At 42.7% G+C, this 19,121-nt stretch overlaps 1 protein-coding gene across 2 annotated transcripts; it reads right to left on the reverse strand.

The window, feature by feature from the left end:
* Positions 1 to 2,378: 2,378 nt before the first annotated feature.
* LOC124861314 (probable ribonuclease ZC3H12C) lies at positions 2,379 to 18,171 on the reverse strand. 2 transcript variants are annotated; one of them, XM_047354908.1, is made up of 6 exons: positions 18,026 to 18,171; positions 8,947 to 9,785; positions 8,561 to 8,700; positions 8,239 to 8,473; positions 7,967 to 8,073; positions 2,379 to 6,935 (listed from the first exon to the last, which is right to left on the reverse strand). In XM_047354908.1, the coding sequence occupies exons 2-6, from the start codon at positions 9,714 to 9,716 to the stop codon at positions 5,365 to 5,367; spliced, it is 2,823 nt and encodes a 940-aa protein (XP_047210864.1). In that variant the 5' UTR covers positions 9,717 to 9,785; positions 18,026 to 18,171; the 3' UTR covers positions 2,379 to 5,364. The 2 variants fall into 2 exon arrangements, with proteins under 2 accessions (XP_047210864.1, XP_047210865.1); XM_047354909.1 differs by lacking the exon at positions 18,026 to 18,171 and adding an exon at positions 14,989 to 15,189.
* Positions 18,172 to 19,121: the final 950 nt, after the last annotated feature.

Raw genomic sequence — 19,121 nt, forward strand, 5'->3', positions numbered from 1 at the left:
GGTAACCTCACCAATAACAAACCAAAATCACTGAGTAAATTTACTATGAATCGATCATAAAACTCTGTAGTTTTGGATGTTCAACTTAAAAATTTAGCCATTGATAAGCTTCACTTACAGCTGAGTCTGCCATCTTTAAACAGTCCTTGCTTTTTCTCCTCATATCCTCCCTATTATTATAAGTCAAAAGTCATTGTGTTGCTCAAGCACAAACGTAACCATTTCACATTTAATTTCACTGCTAGACTTTAAAAGCCAGTCACTGCTAAAATTTGACCCCAAAAAGGCCAGGGTTGTCATATCTTTAACATCTTTTTCTATAACAGTTCACTGGAAAAAGCCATAAATGCTTAAACATTACTCAAGTTTCCCCAAGACTGAACTCAGAACCTACAGAACTTCACAACAGCTCTTTAACTTTCTGAGCCTGTCAATGATCTGCCACAAGCAGCTTTCTTCAGTGCTTTGTAGTCTACCATCTATGTGAAACTGAGAAGACATACATGTTTCTAGAAGTGAAAAACCTCCATATTGCCAGCTTTTCTAACATTGAATTTGGAATTTTATATGAATTTTTGGTTTTTGCCATACAGTTTAAAGTTACATGTTCCAAATATCAACTAGTTTGACCCAAAATCTTCAGGTTTCTTCTAGAAAACAGAAGACTTATAACAAAGTTTTATTTTAAGGTTATGCATCGTAATTCAACCAGGTTATTGCATCATGTTTGTGTTAGTTTAAATGTGGAAAAAGTTTCAAAATAATTGTTTCCTTTTTATATCACAGTTTAACAAGGTGTGTGGACACTTGAGAACTGTTTTAGCTGCAGACCAATCACCTTGTATATACAGGGGTTGGACAATGAAACGGAAACACCTGGTTTTAGACCACAATAATTTATTAGTATGGTGTAGGGCCTCCTTTTGCGGCCAATACAGCATCAATTCGTCTTGGGAATGACATATACAAGTCCTGCACAGTGGTCAGAGGGATTTTAAGCCATTCTTCTTGCAGGATAGTGGCCAGGTCACTACGTGATGCTGGTGGAGGAAAACGTTTCCTGACTCCTCCAAAACACCCCAAAGTGGCTCAATAATATTTAGATCTGGTGACTGTGCAGGCCATGGGAGATGTTCAACTTCACTTTCATGTTCATCAAACCAATCTTTCACCAGTCTTGCTGTGTGTATTAGTGCATTGTCATCCTGATACACGGCACCGCCTTCAGGATGCAATGTTTGAACCATTGGATGCACATGGTCCTCAAGAATGGTTCGGTAGTCCTTGGCAGTGACGCGCCCATCTAGCACAAGTATTGGGCCAAGGGAATGCCATGATATGGCAGCCCAAACCATCACTGATCCACCCCCATGCTTCACTCTGGGCATGCAACAGTCTGGGTGGTACGCTTCTTCGGGGCTTCTCCACACCGTAACTCTCCCAGATGTGGAGAAAACAGTAAAGGTGGACTCATCAGAGAACAATACATGTTTCACATTGTCCACAGCCCAAGATTTGCACTCCTTGCACCATTGAAACCGACGTTTGGCATTGGCATGAGTGACCAAAGGTTTGGCTATAGCAGCCCGGCCGTGTATATTGACCCTGTGGAGCTCCCGACGGACAGTTCTGGTGGAAACAGGAGAGTTGAGGTGCACATTTAATTCTGCCGTGATTTGGGCAGCCGTGGTTTTATGTTTTTTGGATACAATCCGGGTTAGCACCCGAACATCCCTTTCAGACAGCTTCCTCTTGCGTCCACAGTTAATCCTGTTGGATGTGGTTGGTTCTTCTTGGTGGTGTGCTGACATTACCCTGGATACCGTGGCTCTTGATACATCACAAAGACTTGCTGTCTTGGTCACAGATGCGCCAGCAAGACGTGCACCAACAATTTGTCCTCTTTTGAACTCTGGTATGTCACCCATAATGTTGTGTGCATTTCAATATTTTGAGCAAAACTGTGCTCTTACCCTGCTAATTGAACCTTCACACTCTGCTCTTACTGGTGCAATGTGCAATCAATGAAGACTGGCTACCAGGCTGGTCCAATTTAGCCATGAAACCTCCCACTCTAAAATGACAGGTGTTTCAGTTTCATTGTCCAACCCCTGTATATCGCTGTTATGTGCTGCAGCACAGAGCTATGTAATTATTAGGCACTGAAAGTTAAGTGAATAAATTACACTTTTGGATGTATGGTTTTCACCTCTTAACATTGCACTGTACTTTAATTACATTTATAGATTTTATTTATTGTTATGTCACATAAATATTTGACAGCTTTTTCATTCCATTTATGGCATTTTGGTGCTTGATACATCTTGTTTTTAAAATACACTTTAACTATATAACTGTAGGGCATAAAACACAATCTATTTTATAGCAGCACATTGCCTTTATTGAACAATCACAATTGCAGTTCAAGTAATTACAGTTAGTTTGACAAAAACATGAAACTGGATTATTATCCTCCAGGTTAGTTTTAAAACATTTACAGGCCAGATGTCACCACAGGATAGAGGAGAGGACGTGAAATCCCCTTCGTGGTTAGCGTAAACTATATATAAAGAAAGCATCTTGTACTTTTGTCGCTGCTCAGAAAATTTACAAGCAAGGGAACAAACCAGTTCTGTGAACATTTAAACCTACAGGCGTCTCTGTTACTAGCATCGTATTAGAATAGCAAGGCGAAAGCATTAAATACAACTCATGCAGAAAACTAAGAATTAATAAAAAAAAAACTTCATGCATAATAGTTAGCTGAACATAGTTCAGAGTATCGGATGTGTCATAAGCACAATGCCACGAAGAGGCATTACTTTGGGCCCACGCTCACTCGCCACACTGACACACAGTGCCAGGAGGCCGGAGAGAAGGCGCTTCTTCAATAAACACAAATAATTCTCTCTCATCAACATTATTGTACAATTAAACTTATATGTACAACATGTCGCGTTGTACAGGAAACAAGCCACCAGGCTTTATGGAGCTGGCTGTCAATCCACAAGTTCACTCAAGTTAACCTCCTTGATAGCCATTTTGAACTTCAAATGTGATTTTAAATTTGATGTCCCTTAAAAATTACAGGACAGAATAATTGAACCTTTTGTGAACATTAAATGATCCTGTTGCTTAAGAGAAAATAGAGGATCTTAAGCCTTTTCCCCTTGGAATTTAGAGAACTTCATAATTATTATCCTGTCTGCCCCAAATAGAGGGTCAAATCAAAACCAGTTCCTAAATAAGTCTAGTGTGTACTTTTAAAAGTGTAGTCATGACAGATGAGGGATATCGCCTAAATATTATTTTAAACATCACTGAAGTTCACTGAATTCCTGACTTGGAAGAAATCAGTAATATATTTTATTATACCTCGTAGGACTGAAAAGACCTGATGTATATAAGTGGAGATTTAAAAAAGGTAGTGACCCCAACCTCAGAGTAAAATCAGGCTGTCGTTCACTAAACGTTTCCTTAATGGCTATTTTCAGCAGCTTCAGCTGTTATTGCCCACCCTGGTATAGATGTGTAAAATGCTCTATGGGTGCTAAACTTCTCAATGAGCTAGCTTTGGTGAGTAGCTATCTTCCTGGCTCATAACCGTTCATGGCATGTTTTCCTGTCTTTCCCATTTTGAAGAGTGTCACGTCACATTTATACCTTGAAAACAGGAAGTCTTCTTTTAGTCATTTAAAATGACTCAATACTGTAATCAATGATATAATGGAAGTATAAATAATAATAATAATAATAATGCTTATAACGGATATATAAAAGATGAACTTAAACAGCAATATGTTTTACAAATATGAGATTGTTACTGCAATACATTTTTTTTTTACACATCTTTACCAGTGTTGCCAATAACAGCAATAAGCCAGCTAAACCCAAAGAAAACTTTTAAAGTAGTTGATACCTAAACATAGTAGGTCCACCACTATTATTAAAAAATATATTCAAATGAATTGTCTCAAAGCTATTTAAGAATAAAAGTTGTAGGATTGTGAATGAAACGGAGGTTATCAGTGCACTTCGTCATAGAGCAATACACCAAGAGACACGCATCAACAAGTCCATGTACTGCATTTATCATCAGCGACTTAGTTCAAGATACAATTTGTATCAAACAGGGTTTTTCTCCTTCTAGTGTGAACTCAGCTGAGATCTGCTCCAGACGACAGCAGACTCTACTGCCCAGAAAGCTTAGCGGAGGAAACGGTTAAATATATTTACATTTTGCTGTCAGTGATGCATCTGACCTGAAGGAGATAATCAGAGTTGGCCCAAAACTTAAAAGCTTAGAGAGAGTGAGAGAGAGATGTCCCTTACTAAAACTAAGGTACACAGGACAGGGTCACCCATCTCTACGGCTTACAACTCTGACCAAAAAGACTGTCGTCTCAATAAAAAGACATTTTTAAACACCCATATATTTTTTTACAACCATGGAAAAAGCCCAGCACAAAACATACACAGACAAAAGGATTGACACAATAAACAGACCAATGTAGTTTGACATAATACCAGAGAATGAAATGTAGCATAAAGATCACTAATATGTAAATACATGGTTTCTAAGCATTTTTAAAATACGTTATTTCCTTTAATCTAAACAACCACCTTTCTGCAGGTCCCTCTAAACGGCCTCGTAGGGCTCCAGATTTAGTCAAAGCAAATTCTTATCCATGTCGGTGGCAGCCCACATCTTTGAAAATATGACATCTAGAGGACCTTGTTAGGTTTATTGCAAATTAAAGTGTTTCCCAGATTGGACTGAACATTAGGGTTTATAGCTCCTTGGAAAGAAACTACAAAGAGTTTCTCACCTGACTAAATTCATTAATGGTAATATAGTTTCTTGTCACCACAATTCAGTACAGACAAAAAATGCCAGCTTGTTGCGTAGGAACCCTGTGTCTAATGAGTTTTGTATGTAAAAGGAGGAAATTTGTGGTTTAACATCCTAGAAAACATTAAAACAGTGATTTGTGATAAAAGGTAAAGTCAGAGTATACTACACACATGTATTATACATGTTTAATAATTGCTCATTATAGTTCTAAATGTAGCAGCTGGGAAAGTTATGATTTGGATGGAAAAGCAAAAAGATTCCTTCGGGCTGTGTTGCATGTGTATGCTCGTTAAAAACTCATCTGTGTCGAAATGAACAACAAAAGAAGAGGTGCTTTTCAGTTAGTCATAGATTTTCGGTGATGACTGTTGCTGCAGAGAACAAAGCTGCGTTTTTAATTATCATCTTGAAGCCATTTCTTTAAAATTTTACCCGCATCTCTTAAAGTTCCAGCCGCTTTTAATGCAAACCACTTATGCGGTCTGCTTGTCCAGATGGCAGATGTTTCTTCAGTAGCCGCTTTGAGCTTTCTCTGCCAAGATGGCGGCAGCCAGCTGCTGGGGGTCCGTGACATGGGGGTTCCTGGTCATCACACGCCTCACCAGCTCTGAGGGGAAGATGTTGCAAAGGTTTACGTACACCTTCTCCCTCATGTCTTCATAGCACCCGTGCACAGGGGAGTCAGAGTGCTGCGGCACATACGGAGGAGGAGGGTGTGAGGGATGAGCGAGATGGGAGCTGTGAGGGGGATAAGGCGGGTGGGGAGAGAGAGCTGGGGGCGGGTGGCTTAGGTAACGTGTTGGGGATGGGTGAAGAGCTGGGTGAGACGAGTGGTGCTGGCTGTAGCCGTCTGGAGGCCACGGTGGGGCGTGCCAAGATGACTGGTGCGTATCAGGCAGACTCTGATAGGCTGACGGCTCGTACCTTGACGGAGGCATTGAAGGCTGTCTGTAGTAGGTTTCCCAGCTGGGCAGAGCTTTCGATCGATGGTGGTGGTGAGATGCAGAGAGGTGTTCGTACAGATGTGAGTCAGATACACTTTCAGCTCGTGTGGGGGCCAGGCAGCGACCAATGGGGGAGCCAGGGGGCTGACGGTGGGACTGGGGCAGAGAGTGGTAGTCCCCGGGGCAGCTGGAGCGGGCAGCAAGGGGCTGGTGTTGGAGGTGAGGAGGCAGGGGGTAGAGGGGCCGCTTAGGCTCCAGTGGAGGCTGCTCATGAACACAGCTTTGCCCACATGAAGCACTCATATGGTATGAATGAACTCCTGGATTAGAGGTGTGGTTGTGTTTGATGTTTGAGTAATCAGCGGCGTGAAGACTGCAGAGTTCATGGTTAGAAGTGATGTGATGAGGGTAGTGGCGGCTGTTGGGGTTGGGGAAATGAACGCTTTCTTCTAATAAAGGATCTGGGGGGCATCCAGGATAGGATCTGTCACTGTAAGAGTCACTGCTGCCACAACTGACGCTGCTTTCACTCCCACATTCAGAACCCGCTGAGCCCATCGAGCCGTGCCGCAGGTCCGGATCGTTGGGGTAGCGGCAGTCCGGGCTTCGTCGGGAGGAGAGGCTCAGGCCAGAGTAGGCCCGTGTTACAGAGTAGTAGCTTAAGTCTGAAGACTCACAGTGAGGGTAGAGATCATGGCTGGGGGCTGGTAGATGTGTACCTGATCTGGACTGTTGGTCTTGCAGAAGGCCAACACCAGATGAGGGTCCTCCCAGCGCTGGAGAAATGGTTAAAGTACCACTACAGCTAATGCTGCTGCTAGAGCTGCTACTACTGCTTCCACCTATGTTGCTCTTCTGGCTTTCTACCCTAGTTTTTGCCAGTAGCTTCTCCTCAGCATCACTGTACGACAGAGCTCGGATGCTGGGATCCGACTGCCTTTTTTGGGCACCATTCTTTGCCTCAATGGTGCCAGCTGGCACACTGTGACTCTTCACCAGTCCAGCATCCCCCTGGTTCTTGGAGGGGACGCAGCTCTTTGCGCTGGCACGCAGCTCGTCGGCCACGGCGCGCTGAGGCTGAGCTCCTCTCTCAGGGTGGTAGTACTTGCACTTATGGCCATACGTGCACTTCTTTCCTAAAACAAAAACATGTCTGGTCTCAGTTTGAATTCAGCATAGAAAAGTCTTCAACTCCAGTACTCGGGATCTACTGTCCTGCAGCTTTTAGATGCATCCAACACACCCTGGATGAATGACCTCCTAAGCATGTCATCAATTTCTGCAGAGGCCTAAAATTGAGCTGCTCAGTTTACTCAGGTATGTTGGAACAGGGATGCATCTTAAAGTTGCAGTACAGTGGCTCTCCATGATTTATTAGCCCTAAGCTTATATATAGTCCTCCATGACCTTTTCTTTACGTTGGGTTCATTTCTGTAGAATCTTCATAACATCCGGCTCCAGTGTTTTAATTCGCTTGAGGGCTTTAAGATTTCAAAACTAGTACTGGACTTTTATATGTGGCACCTTACGGGCTCAACTGGACAAGATCTTAATAATTCCTGGCTTGGCTTGTCAGACTCTGTAATGAAGGCTGGAAAACGTGTTGCATCAGGAAGGTATGACAGAGATATTAATCCAACAGGTAATGGAGGGCAGATTTTGGGAGTTAAAGAACTTATAATTAGAGTTTGGGAGAGGGATGAGGAACAAAATGTGTAAAAGTAATCGCTCCCTACACAACACCTATCATCAAACGTCTGTAACACCTGGTAAAGAGTTGTTCACGTCCATGTAGAGGAATTTTGGCCCACTCTTCTTTCCAGAATTGTTTTTAAGTTCAGCCACATTGGAGGATTTTCTAGCCTAAACTGCTTGTTTAAAGTCGCGTTGACAAGGCCATTTCAAAACTTTCGTTTTGTTTTACAGCCCCACTTAAGGAGCACACTTTAGCCATCATAGGCTAGGATCCTGCATGTTTTAGATGATTTCCTGCTCCAACATAAGTGATTCAAATGTTTGAATTAGTTCTTCAGCAGAGGAGCCAATCAATAACTCCCTCATTTGGTTCAGGTATGTTGAACCAGGGAAACACCTAAAATAAGCAGGACATCAGTTCTCAAAGACTTTAGACACTACCTCTATAAACCCAGGGATTACTTTTTCTCACCATAAGGACAGGGTTGTTTCTTCTGCTCAGGCATGATGGGCCTTTTCCTTAAGAAGTTGTCCAGGCTGGGGCCATGGCGTCCAAGAGGGTCATCTGGAGGCATGAATCTGAAACATACAGAGGACGGATTTAAAGAAACAAAAACATTGCTGCAAAGTTTGATCATCCTTTTCCTATCTGAGGGCACATGGCCTGTCTCTTCTTTGCAAAAGTCTTTCTGAATTGAAAGTACAGACCTACATCCCACTATTCTTTTGCAACTAAATCCTTACTTGTCATTAACAAAGGAATACATGAGCAGCCGCTCGTCGATGAACTTCTTCCACTCAGGCTTTTCATTAGCCAGGTCTCTGTAGTTGTCATTGGAGACAATGATGCCGTCTGACTCATACGCCAGCTTGACGATGAAGCGATCGTCATAACAAACCACGCGGCGACCTTGGACGCGCCGCGACGGGGTAAAGACCAGGATTTTTTCCTTCTCAAGGCGCCGCAGGATCTCCTGATCTGAGGGGGTGAGAGTTATGGGAAGATTAAGGTAAAAGACACAATAGAGAAAAATTAATTGCACTGTTTAAAGTTTTTTATACTTGCCTGTTATTGGAGCATCAGGGCGGGACTGCTCTTTCCTCCAAGCAGGCACAAAAACTGTGATGTTCTGATGACCACGCTCCAGGAACCAGTCTACAGCCAGCTGGATGCCCTGACAGGAAAACACCTCTTTGTTCCCATGACTGTAGGACATAGAAAAGGTGTTTTTAAATGTGTTATGAATCTAAAGATCACTAACACACATGTGACCTTTCACCCATGAGACCTTCTCTCCAAGGCCCTATATGACCCTATATATAGTTCTTTGGTAGTTTTTGAGCTTCTTGGTTGATGAATTGATGAATGTTCTAGTGTTAAGAAAGTGTTTCAACCTCTGTACTGCTAATAAAATCTATGAAATAACACTTGACCAGAGTGTTCCTCCTCACCTCATAGCCACGTTGCTGCCGTCCACCACGATCGGCCGCAGGTTGTCCTGGTCGCAGAAAGACTCTGAGGGTAACGGAGAGTCCGATCTCTGGCCATCCAGCATATCAGAACAGCCGCAAGACGACAAAGATGAAGATGATGAGGTAGAGGTCAATACTCCCGCTGGCTGTTCGCTGTCAGATTTGGTGCCCAGTTTGACCAGTTCGCCAAGTATGTCGTTGATGAGGGTGTCGGGTCCAAGCTTGGACAAAACTTGTCGCACAGTCTCTTCGGAGTAGCCCAGCTTCAAGGCAAACTCCAGCTTGGCCTGGTAGTCCTTCCCTCCTGGCTTGGGCTCTGGCTCTGATGTGGTGGTGTTGGATGGAGGCTCAGGCGATTCATGCTCGGGTTCCCCTGAGAGGGCAGGCTCGGGAGGCCCCTCTGTGCCCAGATCCACACATTGTGTGCGGCACAGCGGCTGGTGGGTGTTTTTACTGCAGGTGTACGTGACCTCTCCTCCGTCTGAATCTGCCCCTACCACAGGGGCAGATTGGGAAGACTGCGCCAACTTGCACTCTCCATCGGATCCCCCGCTCTCCTCTGCCAGTGTCGTTGGAGGGGAACCCAGCGTGGTGTTTTTGGTGAAGCTCTCCCCCTGCTTTTCCATAGCAGGGGGTTCGTCAACGCCGCCAGCCTGCCGGTCGGCCCCCGCTACGTGGAGATACTCCAGGTCCGGCCCCAGGTCGAGGATGTGGCCCGCTCCCGCCTCCACATGGTCCTTCTGGCCCATGGATGTGTCACAGACATCCAGCACACCGGGCTGAGCAGCGCTCTATCACAAAGCTCCACTCATCTGTGCCTGAAAGAGCAGATGGAGAGGAGTTACTCAGTTTAAATCACATTTATAGTATAGTATGCAGACAGTGGGCCCTCAATTTCATTGTGATAAATCATGAGCTGTCACAGATCCCTCCAGAGTAAAATCACTACTTTAACTTATATGTGGTTGTCAATGACATCCGTCACCAAAGCAGGTGGAAACTGCTTTAAGTTTGCTTTTTTAATAGTTACGCAATGAATTTCAGTCATTATAGGAAAACAATTCTCTTTTAATCTTTATATTCCAGTAAATTTATGATGTAATCTACTCTGGCTCCAACTGAATGTGTGGTGCGAACCCCCCCATCCCAGACACAAAGAACAACAGCGGCCCCTCGCTTTAATTAACGGGTTCCCGCCTTCCCCCCCCCACTCAAAGCTGACCCCAGTATGTTTTAAAAAGCGCCATGCCACCGCACATTAATCTACAGAGTAACACAGGATGAACTGTTTTATAGAAAAACAAGACGTCCAGCCGTTACTCCCCCCACCCCCAATTATTCAACCTCATAATTAAGGTCCATATGCTCCCTCCCACACTGTGGTGCTCTGGCCGATCAGGATATCATGTTCAAGCATCAAGAAAAGTGTACCTTGTTACGGCTTTGCAGAAATTTAATTAAAGTGAAAATTTAACTTGCACATTACTACCTCAAAAGAAACTTGTCGACTTGCATTTATTTTTAATGGTGATGTAAATTTTTCATAAGGTAAATCATTGATCTTAGGGATGCAACGATTGCTAGTCAGGTTAAAGGAATCAGATGATTTTGAAGTGTAATGGGTTTGTGGGAGAAACATTTTAGAGATGCACTGAGAAATTTGGACATTTTAAGCTCAGCCAATTAGAAACTCGGCTGATGAGACTTTTCCAAGCTGCCACTGAGTGAATTAGTTTTTCTCTGTCAGTCAGATGTTTAACAAGAAATTGTCTTTTCTTAGTTGCATGTTTACTGTTCCTTCAGGCTGCTACTTTTAAAGAGAGAGAGAGAGAGAGAAGAGAGAAGAGAGAGAAGAGAAGAGAGAGAAGAGAGAGAGAGAGAAAGAGAGAGAGAAGAGAAGAGAGAGAAGAGAGAGAGAGAAGAGAGAGAGAGAAGAGAGAGAGAGAAGAAAGAGAGAAGAGAGAGACAGAGAGAGAGAGAGAGAAGAGAGAGAGAGAGAGAGAGAGAGAGAGAGAAGAGAGAGAGAGAGAAGAGAGAGAAGAGAGAGAAGAGAGAGAGAGAGAGAGAGAGAGAGAGAAGAGAGAGAGAGACAGAGATAGAGAGAGAGAGAGAGAGAGAGAGAGAGAGAGAGAGAGAGAGAGAGAGAGAGAAGAGAGAGAGAGAGAGAGAGAGAGAGAGAGAGAGACTTCAGCTGATAACAGGAAGGCTGAACTTATTTCTGGGGAGTTATGGACTTTAAACTGTTGTCAAAGTTGCATTTTAAACCTAAAATGTCCTTCCAATAACTTGCATCATATTATTCCAGTGACAAGCACAAAAGAAAAAAGCGGTTTTCGAGAAACCTTACAAAAGGTTTTTACTGGACATATTTTCCATTAAACAAAAAATATGCCGTCTAGCAAGAAATCAGAACTGGCAACCAGTGCTTTGCCATATTACATGTTAAATGATATGGGAAACCTGATTTTTCATATTGCAATGCAGAGAACAAGTGGAACATGATTTGGACAAAGCATTTGAGGGAAGGTGAAGTGACTTGGGAGCTGCTGGGAGGGGAGGGGGAACAGGGTTGAGTGCATTTTATGAAACAGGAGCTGCCGAGCTACTGTTGCTAAGCTACAGCTGTTGAAAGCATGCCACGACAGGAGCGTTCAACCGGCTACCCGACAAAACAGAGACCTATATGGGGGACAAGCAGAGCTTAAGTGTGCCTCACTGACAACAATAGACCTGTAGCAGTGATTAGGATCAGGGCCTTGGCATTTACTGCTGTGGGCGCTGATGAGCACATAAACATCTACCTCACAAGGTGACTCATTCGTTTTGTAAAAACAGTGAGCCCATTTTTTATTTTTTTTTAAACGGCCATCAAGGTGCTCTTCTCTCAGGCCGGTTCGAACAAAAGCATCACATCAGCAGTGCTCAGACCCAAGGATGCAAGCAGTGTTGAATCCTGCTGCTGATAAGCAACCTGATTAAATTAATCTAGCATGCATGGTGTGGACAACACATTAGAGTCTGTGGTCCACTTCACCTTCAAATCTTTCAATGAGAAATGTGTTTGTTGCAGTTAAAATTGAAATAAATACCTCAACTCTAAATTATTTGCACAAAAAGCTGCAAATTTTGCACTTAGCTCACATCAGTCTGCAGAACTAAAATAGTTCATGGCAGAAAAAGCTTGTACACTCTAATATATACAATCCAAATATATCTGTGGTGAGCACAAGTTCAACCTTAAAACTACTAAATTTATAACATTAAAGCTGCAGAAAATGGAGAAGGAAGACCTTAAGCATCTCATTCCAGTTTCAGAACACTAATGAAGAATTCATAAATACTATAAAAGTTGGATTTTTAGACAAACCTTTTAATTTAACCATCAAAACAAATCAAATCTTAATCCAACCAGACCATTAGTCATCATTAAAGCCTCTTATTTTACTGTCAGATGTTCAAAACTCCCCCATTGTGGTTCCAGCTTTCAGTCCATTTTTTTTTTTAAAAGCCTCCAACCTCTCCTAACCGACCAATACCAAGGCAGAACCTCATCTCTGGGTGGGTGCAACTTTCAAACATCAGCCACTGATGAATATGTAAACACAGTCTTTACCGGCTAGTGCAGCAGTGAGCAGAGACCGAGCAGAAGAGGGGGGAGGGGGGCAAAGGGTTTAAAAAGGCGGTTTTTCAGTGGAGGAGGTGCCTGGTAGCGCATCACTGCATGCACGGCCACCACCGTGCAAAAGTTAAAGGAAAAAGAGAGAAAAAAAAAAAGCCCGGCAGAATCAGCTGGGGGTAGCAGAGTGTGTCTGCTGAGCAGTTCTCACTCCTGAAGTCTCCAGTTCAGGCAAACTCACCCCCAAAACCCCTCTCTGCATTTAACATCAGCTTTCCGATTCCTTAAAAATGCATTAATTTTCTTACCCACCCACCAATGTGTTTCTATATAAAACCTGTACAAAGGTTTGCGTAAATATGACAAAAAACGTTACGGCAACAGTTTCCTCAGCCTAAAACACAAACAAGCAACTGAATTTTGACATTGATCTCTGAAGCTTTGATGCATGAAGAGGCTGCTTTGTTTAAACCCTCTGAATAAGCTAAATCTCTTTTGGTAAAAATGATTAAAAAAATTTAAATATGGCCTGTGAGAATATATTTTTTACAAGCATTCCTATATAAAACAGAAACATCCCACAGTAATCTTGAGCAACCTGCATGTCTACATGTAGTTTATTTATACAGACGTCTAAAAAGAAAATCTTGAAAAAGTTATAAAAATTATTTTCAGCTACAAACATGTTTTGAATTGTTTGGTTCATCATCTTTGTAGTTAAGTAACAGGTTGGGGAGGGGCCAGTTCTATTCCAATTACAAATGCTACTGTGTCTTAAAACTTATTTAACTTTGATTTTGATTTGTGAAGTTTGTTTTCTGTATTTTTTATTTTTTTAAATGTGAGTAATTTAGAGTAATTTTAAATAAAAATGGCATGGCATAAAAAGTTAAGGATTATCTGCTTTATTTCATTTTATGGGATTTCTGAATTACATTTAAGGGTATTTAAGCAGTTTTCACAAATTTTAGATGAAACTGGAATGTTTTCCAGAACCATTCTAGATTAGCTGGTTTAGTAAGATCCCCTGCATCATAAAACGTTTGACCCGGTCTAATAAGCTCAGGGCTGAAAAAGCTACATGACATCATTCTGTTCTTGCAGCTCTGGTTCTTCCACATTGTTCTTGACAAATTCTGGTCAGAAGGTTGTTCCTGCCACCTCAAGTACAATAACAAACTTATCTGTTCTTGCAGAGTTTGTATCTGCCTTTATTTTTACTTTACGTGAACTACAGTTATAGATTCAGTCCTATAACTGTTGTAGTGAGAGTTCACTCCATGGTGAGATCCAAAGAGCAGCCCGAGGCCTTCAATAAGAAGATTGTAGAAGCTTATCTGGTGAGGGCTTTAAAGAGGTTTCAGAAAAATTGCAACAAGTCATTGCACTGTATGGAAAACACGTCTGTTTGGCCACACAGGTTCACCCTTAAGCCAGACCGTAAGATGCTAAAAGAAGTCTCCAGAAACTCTAAAATGTCGTTGCAGAACCTAAAGCAGGTTCTTGGTACTGTTGAAAAGAAAGTGCAAGCCTGCGCAGTCTGAAAGAGACTGAATGTGTTTAACTTTACAAGAAGGTGTGCATAAAGAAAATCTTTGTGTCTAGGAAAAACGTAAAAGTCTGACCAAGGTTTGCCAGAGAGAGCAGAGATAAGTACCAGGGCCGAGTCTAAAATTACATTTTTGGACACCAGAACAGAGAACTTGTTTGGCAATAGCCAAATACAGCGTTCCAGGTAAAGATCCTCATAAAAACTGTGAAGCATGCAGGTGGAAGTGCCAAGGTGTAGGGATGGTTTACTACATCACCGTCTACTAAAGAGCGTTTGAGGATAATGCGAGACCACCCGTATATGAAAAATAAATCTGTGGGACCTGCAACATGACAATGACCCCAAAACACACCAGTAAATCCACCAAGTACTGGATGAAAATCAAGAAATGGAAAGCCCTGGTTGGAGTCAAAGCCCAGATCGGTACAGATTATGTGAAATGAAACAGGCTGAGCATACAAGAGAGATGTCCAACCTCTCTACAGCTCAGTGTAAAAAATATTCCAAAATATTAACAGACACAGTCAATTAATCTCTTGTTGACTTGCTTTGAACTAACCGAGCTCAGGTTCGTATTTTTGGTTTTTTAGGATTAGGCGCTTAAGTCATTTTACAGATAGATCCTCCCCCACCTGTTGCTGTACACTGATTACCAGCTGGCTCAAAGAAGGCTGCTACACTATTTCTTAGTGTAAAAGAAAGACAAAACTGCTTTTATTGGACCATAAAGGTTCAATCTGTCATGCACATATCTTGATTGTTTTGCAAAAAGCCAGAGACATCAGCATCACTGAGTTTCATGAGAATATATTTGCTTTTAGCAGCAGAAAGGTGAAGGGTTCGTCTCACTTACCAGAGCCAAACACATTTGGGAGTCTCATTTCCACAGATTTAAACCCTCGCTGAGCAGATGAGAAAAACTGCAGGTGAAACTTAAATTAATCCGGAGACAAAGGTGCCACAGCGGCCCCATCCGAGCATCTGGTTCCTCCCTGTGCAAGGTGTCTTCTAGAGCAAAACGGAGTATTTTAGCTGCAAGTAGCAGGCAGGTTGGACAATGAGCGGCTGGACAGATGGAGCAACAATGTCTGCCTTTCCCTGGTTTGAAGTGGGAGCTTCTCCACCAATCAGAGTGCAGCAGACATACACTGAGACATGAGGAAGAGGAGGGGAGTGGCTCTGGGCAGATGCCTGCTTCCCTAAGGCACGCGTACTCTCCAGCACACACACACACACTCCTATCCCAAGTCCGAAAGGGCTTTCCCTGTGTGGCCGATGAATCAACGAGGGGTGGGCCGTCCAACAATAGAGCCACACAAAGGGAGGCTGGGGAGGGCAGCTGCAGTGTAGGGCGGCTGCTATTACAACCCGGGGCTGCAAAGGGGAACACCTGGCTACAGAGTGCCACAGTCACTCTTCTTTCTTTGTTTCAGACTGGGGGTGGTGCTGCTGCTGCAGGGGGGAGGACAGAAAGAAAGGCACCGAGACAGGCTGAACGACTGGCGTGGCCTTTAAGAGAGTGCAGGAGGAAGGAGGGGAGCGTGGATGAGCTTAAGCAGAGGAGAAATGTGGAGCGGGGAGTGAGGGACTTCAAAAAGTTTATGCCCCTGTTCTGCATTGTTGTGGCACACTTTGGCCAGATGACTCGGAAACACAAATCTTTGCTCCTCTTTCTTTCCACGACGCCCACTGAGCATCCGATTTATATTAAGCGCAGCGTCATGGTGCAACACACTGACTGGTAACACAAAAAATACTAAACCAACTGAGAATCCTGGGTTCCCTTAAAGTTTTCATCCTCATATTCGCCTTAAATTACTAGGCCTATCTGGGGTTTTAAAAGGTTTCAATTCAAAAATTCAGCAATAATTTATTTCCGATATTTCTACAGAAACTAGGACTGATGGATGATTTAGACTTTTAGTTCTCAGGACCCTGTCCTGCATGTTTTAGGTGCTTTGTTGCTACCAGACACCTGATGTGGCAGATATTCCACGATGCATCAACATAATATCAATCATTACCACAAAGCTTAACGTGCAAAGTTTGTGTAGCAAATTCATGCATGATGCAAATTTCTCCCTGCCTGTTTAGCTCTGGATCAGCGACAAAAAGAAACGCAAGAATGCTTTCAGGTACATAAAATGTACACACTCCTGTTAAAACAGCAGGGTTTTTTTCCTCCTTTATTGGAAGTCAACAGACAAATTAAGCTGCAGTAATCTGGTTGCATAAGTTGGAGCATCTTTTGGTTCTTTTTCAGCAATCCTCTTTCCTTTGGCTGGACTATCAGCACCAACATCTTGACTTTGCCCTCTCTGCTTTGCAAACTTCTCCAAATCTCTCGACTCTTTTCAGAACTTGAATGTTCCTCTCCAGGCCTGAATGTGGTCTTTCACCATAAGGAGTATGGTTAGCCGTCAGGAGACGTCTGTCACATGCAGAAACACAAATGCAGCTCATTCAGGGATTTACTCTTCTCCTGACTGATAAAGGAGATTGTTTCTGATCATTTGTAACCTCTCTCTGGGAAATAGGCCTAAGGATTATTTCTTAGAAGGAACCTGAGGTTAGTTTCAGATGCATCAGATTCACTATAATTGGTGGTTGATGTGAAATCACGAGGCGTGAACCTTAAACAGCCATTTCTTTTAACATTTTTTATATTATTTCCTCCAGATTTGTGTTTCTGTTGAATCATACAGATAAAAAAGTCCCATTTTCCCATCACAAAAACCTAGCATTTAAAAGCTGTGTGAGCTGTTAAATGCAGCAAGCACCACAAACTCTTGAAGCAGCAATTTATAAAAAAATCCACAGACCGGTTTTGGAGAACACAGGAATGCCTCAAGTCATATGAAAACATGTGTTTGAAATTTTGCCAATCACATAACAATAAATCAGTTGATAAAGCACAGACTCTTAAGTTATCTTGCTACAGCTAAAACATGCCAGCAACCGGCTGATGAAATGCTTTCCCAAATCAGTTCAGCGACAGATGAGGAAGATCAGGATGCAACAACTGACCAGCTGCACAGAGTCCAAACAGACGGCTGGACCAGGAGACTCAGGCCATCTGTCCTGACAAACAGGTGTGCTGCTCCCCCAGCAACTGCTGCAGGGCCTTCACTTTTATTTATCAGAGCAGAACAACGCTGTTTCCACATGCAAATCTACAGAATGCTATGACAAAAAAAGTTAAAACATGTGCTGCTTCTACTGGTAAAATCTGGCCTTCATTGTGTGTTTTTGCTCACAGGTCGTTCATGATTTTATGATCTGGAGATTGGAACTAAAGCTTAAACTTGACTTGGTAAGCAATACAGCAGAGATTAAAATGTAGATTTGGGATACAATGCTGCAGGGTTAAGCAAAAACTGAATTATAATTTACATGGATATCAGAAGCAAAGAAGCGGGGCAGCAGAAGGCAATCTTTTGTTGTGACCTCCCTAAATGCCCCACAGAGAGCATCATCACAGCACTGAGCTTTAATTTAAATACATGTGCAGATTCACTTTGTTGCGTAAAAACCCAGGTATAAACCAGATCTCATTCAAATACTGCCCCAGATGTCGGAGGGAGAAACCCAAAACAGGTGGAAGAAACTGTCTCTTCTCCACATGCAGAACGAGAAAGCTTGGCCTTCAACATCAACGCTGCCTCATCTCTTATTTCACAATATCTAATAAAAAAAAAGCAATAACAACACCCCACCCTCCTGCTCTACAATCCACATTTAAGACGTCGGGAAGGGAGCGCGCAGGGACGTGCACGGCCACCGCAGAAACCCAACACCGTCACGACCTCCCTTCCAGCTGCCACCCGCACCAGCACGCAGCTCCTCCGGCTAACAGGTCCGCTCAGCTCACACCAAACTCGGCCACTTACCCGGTCAGGGACGCCGCTGGACCAGTTCGGAGCTAAAACGACCAAATCCTATCATCCTGGGCTGGGGAAGGAAACAACAAGCCGTCCGGCTGGGGCTGCAGCGTGACCCAACCAACCTTCGTCAAGCTGATATAGCAGCAAAGTGTCTTCCGGTCTGGAATTTCAAAATAAAACCTCAGACCTCAGGTGTGTTGCATCAACGACGCAGAATTGGACATCTAGGCAAAGTGTTATCGTAAATACGTTTACATTTAAACGCTTACACAATATTTGAAATACTTCAGGAAGTGAAAACGTTTAAGTCTGAGTTTTCATATAGAAAACACTGTATAAACAGGAAACTATGACATATGGTATTAAAATTAATTCACAAAGCCTACTGCGCTGTTAAAAAGGCCTTGTGCTTGATAGCTGCAATAGCCCCCTCTTGTGGTTAAACTAAAAAGATGCAAATAATATTTTTATCATGACAAGCTTGAAGTAAATTACGCTTGATGACTAAAAATAGTTTTATATGATTTATATGATTATATTATTTGTACGTGTCCTTTCACTTTAACGGCAGAACTGCCTCGAAGTTCAACATAAACCTGGAAAAGGCCCAGTTATTTGATACAGGTGTGTTAAGACCTCTAAAACATGCAATGAAAGGTTTCTGTGGATAGTTGCTCCCCCCCAGATTTAGCTCCATCCAGCTTCCCCGTCTCCTCTGAGGAAAAGCATCCCCACAGCATGATGCTGCCAACACCACAGATGTTCTGATCAGGGTAATTCTCTGAAAACAGGTTAATTTTGGTCTTATCCGACCAGAAAACAGTCTTTCAAACTGTTGAGGTACAAATAGAAATTATGAGATCATGAGGACAATGAAGAAATACAGTGCAAAATATCAAAGCATTTTTCAGGATTATTAGATTACTTCTTCAAAAAGTTTACTATTATCATCGTTGATCAAAATAATGTTATTTTCTTGCAGGATGAGACAACTGCTGTTGAGGTTAAAAATCACAGACAAATGTACTGGTGATTTTTCATCAAGAGTTCAGTATTTATTCAGTGAACATCAGATGAAATAAGGCCCAAGCCACCAGTTTTC

This window comes from Girardinichthys multiradiatus, chromosome 24, assembly GCF_021462225.1.
Source record: "Girardinichthys multiradiatus isolate DD_20200921_A chromosome 24, DD_fGirMul_XY1, whole genome shotgun sequence".
Lineage (NCBI taxonomy): Eukaryota > Metazoa > Chordata > Actinopteri > Cyprinodontiformes > Goodeidae > Girardinichthys > Girardinichthys multiradiatus.

What these genes read in the sequence shown, in the direction of transcription:
- LOC124861314 (XM_047354908.1), bottom strand. Translation starts at nt 9,716, where the DNA reads ATGGGCCAGAAGGACCATGTGGAGGCGGGAGCGGGCCACATCCTCGAC. An exon ending in CCCTGATGCTCCAATAACAG is followed by an intron (nt 8,474 to 8,560) that starts GCAAGTATAAAA and finishes TCACCCCCTCAG; the next exon opens with ATCAGGAGATCCTGCGGCGC. An exon ending in TATTCCTTTGTTAATGACAA is followed by an intron (nt 8,074 to 8,238) that starts GTAAGGATTTAG and finishes TGTATGTTTCAG; the next exon opens with ATTCATGCCTCCAGATGACC.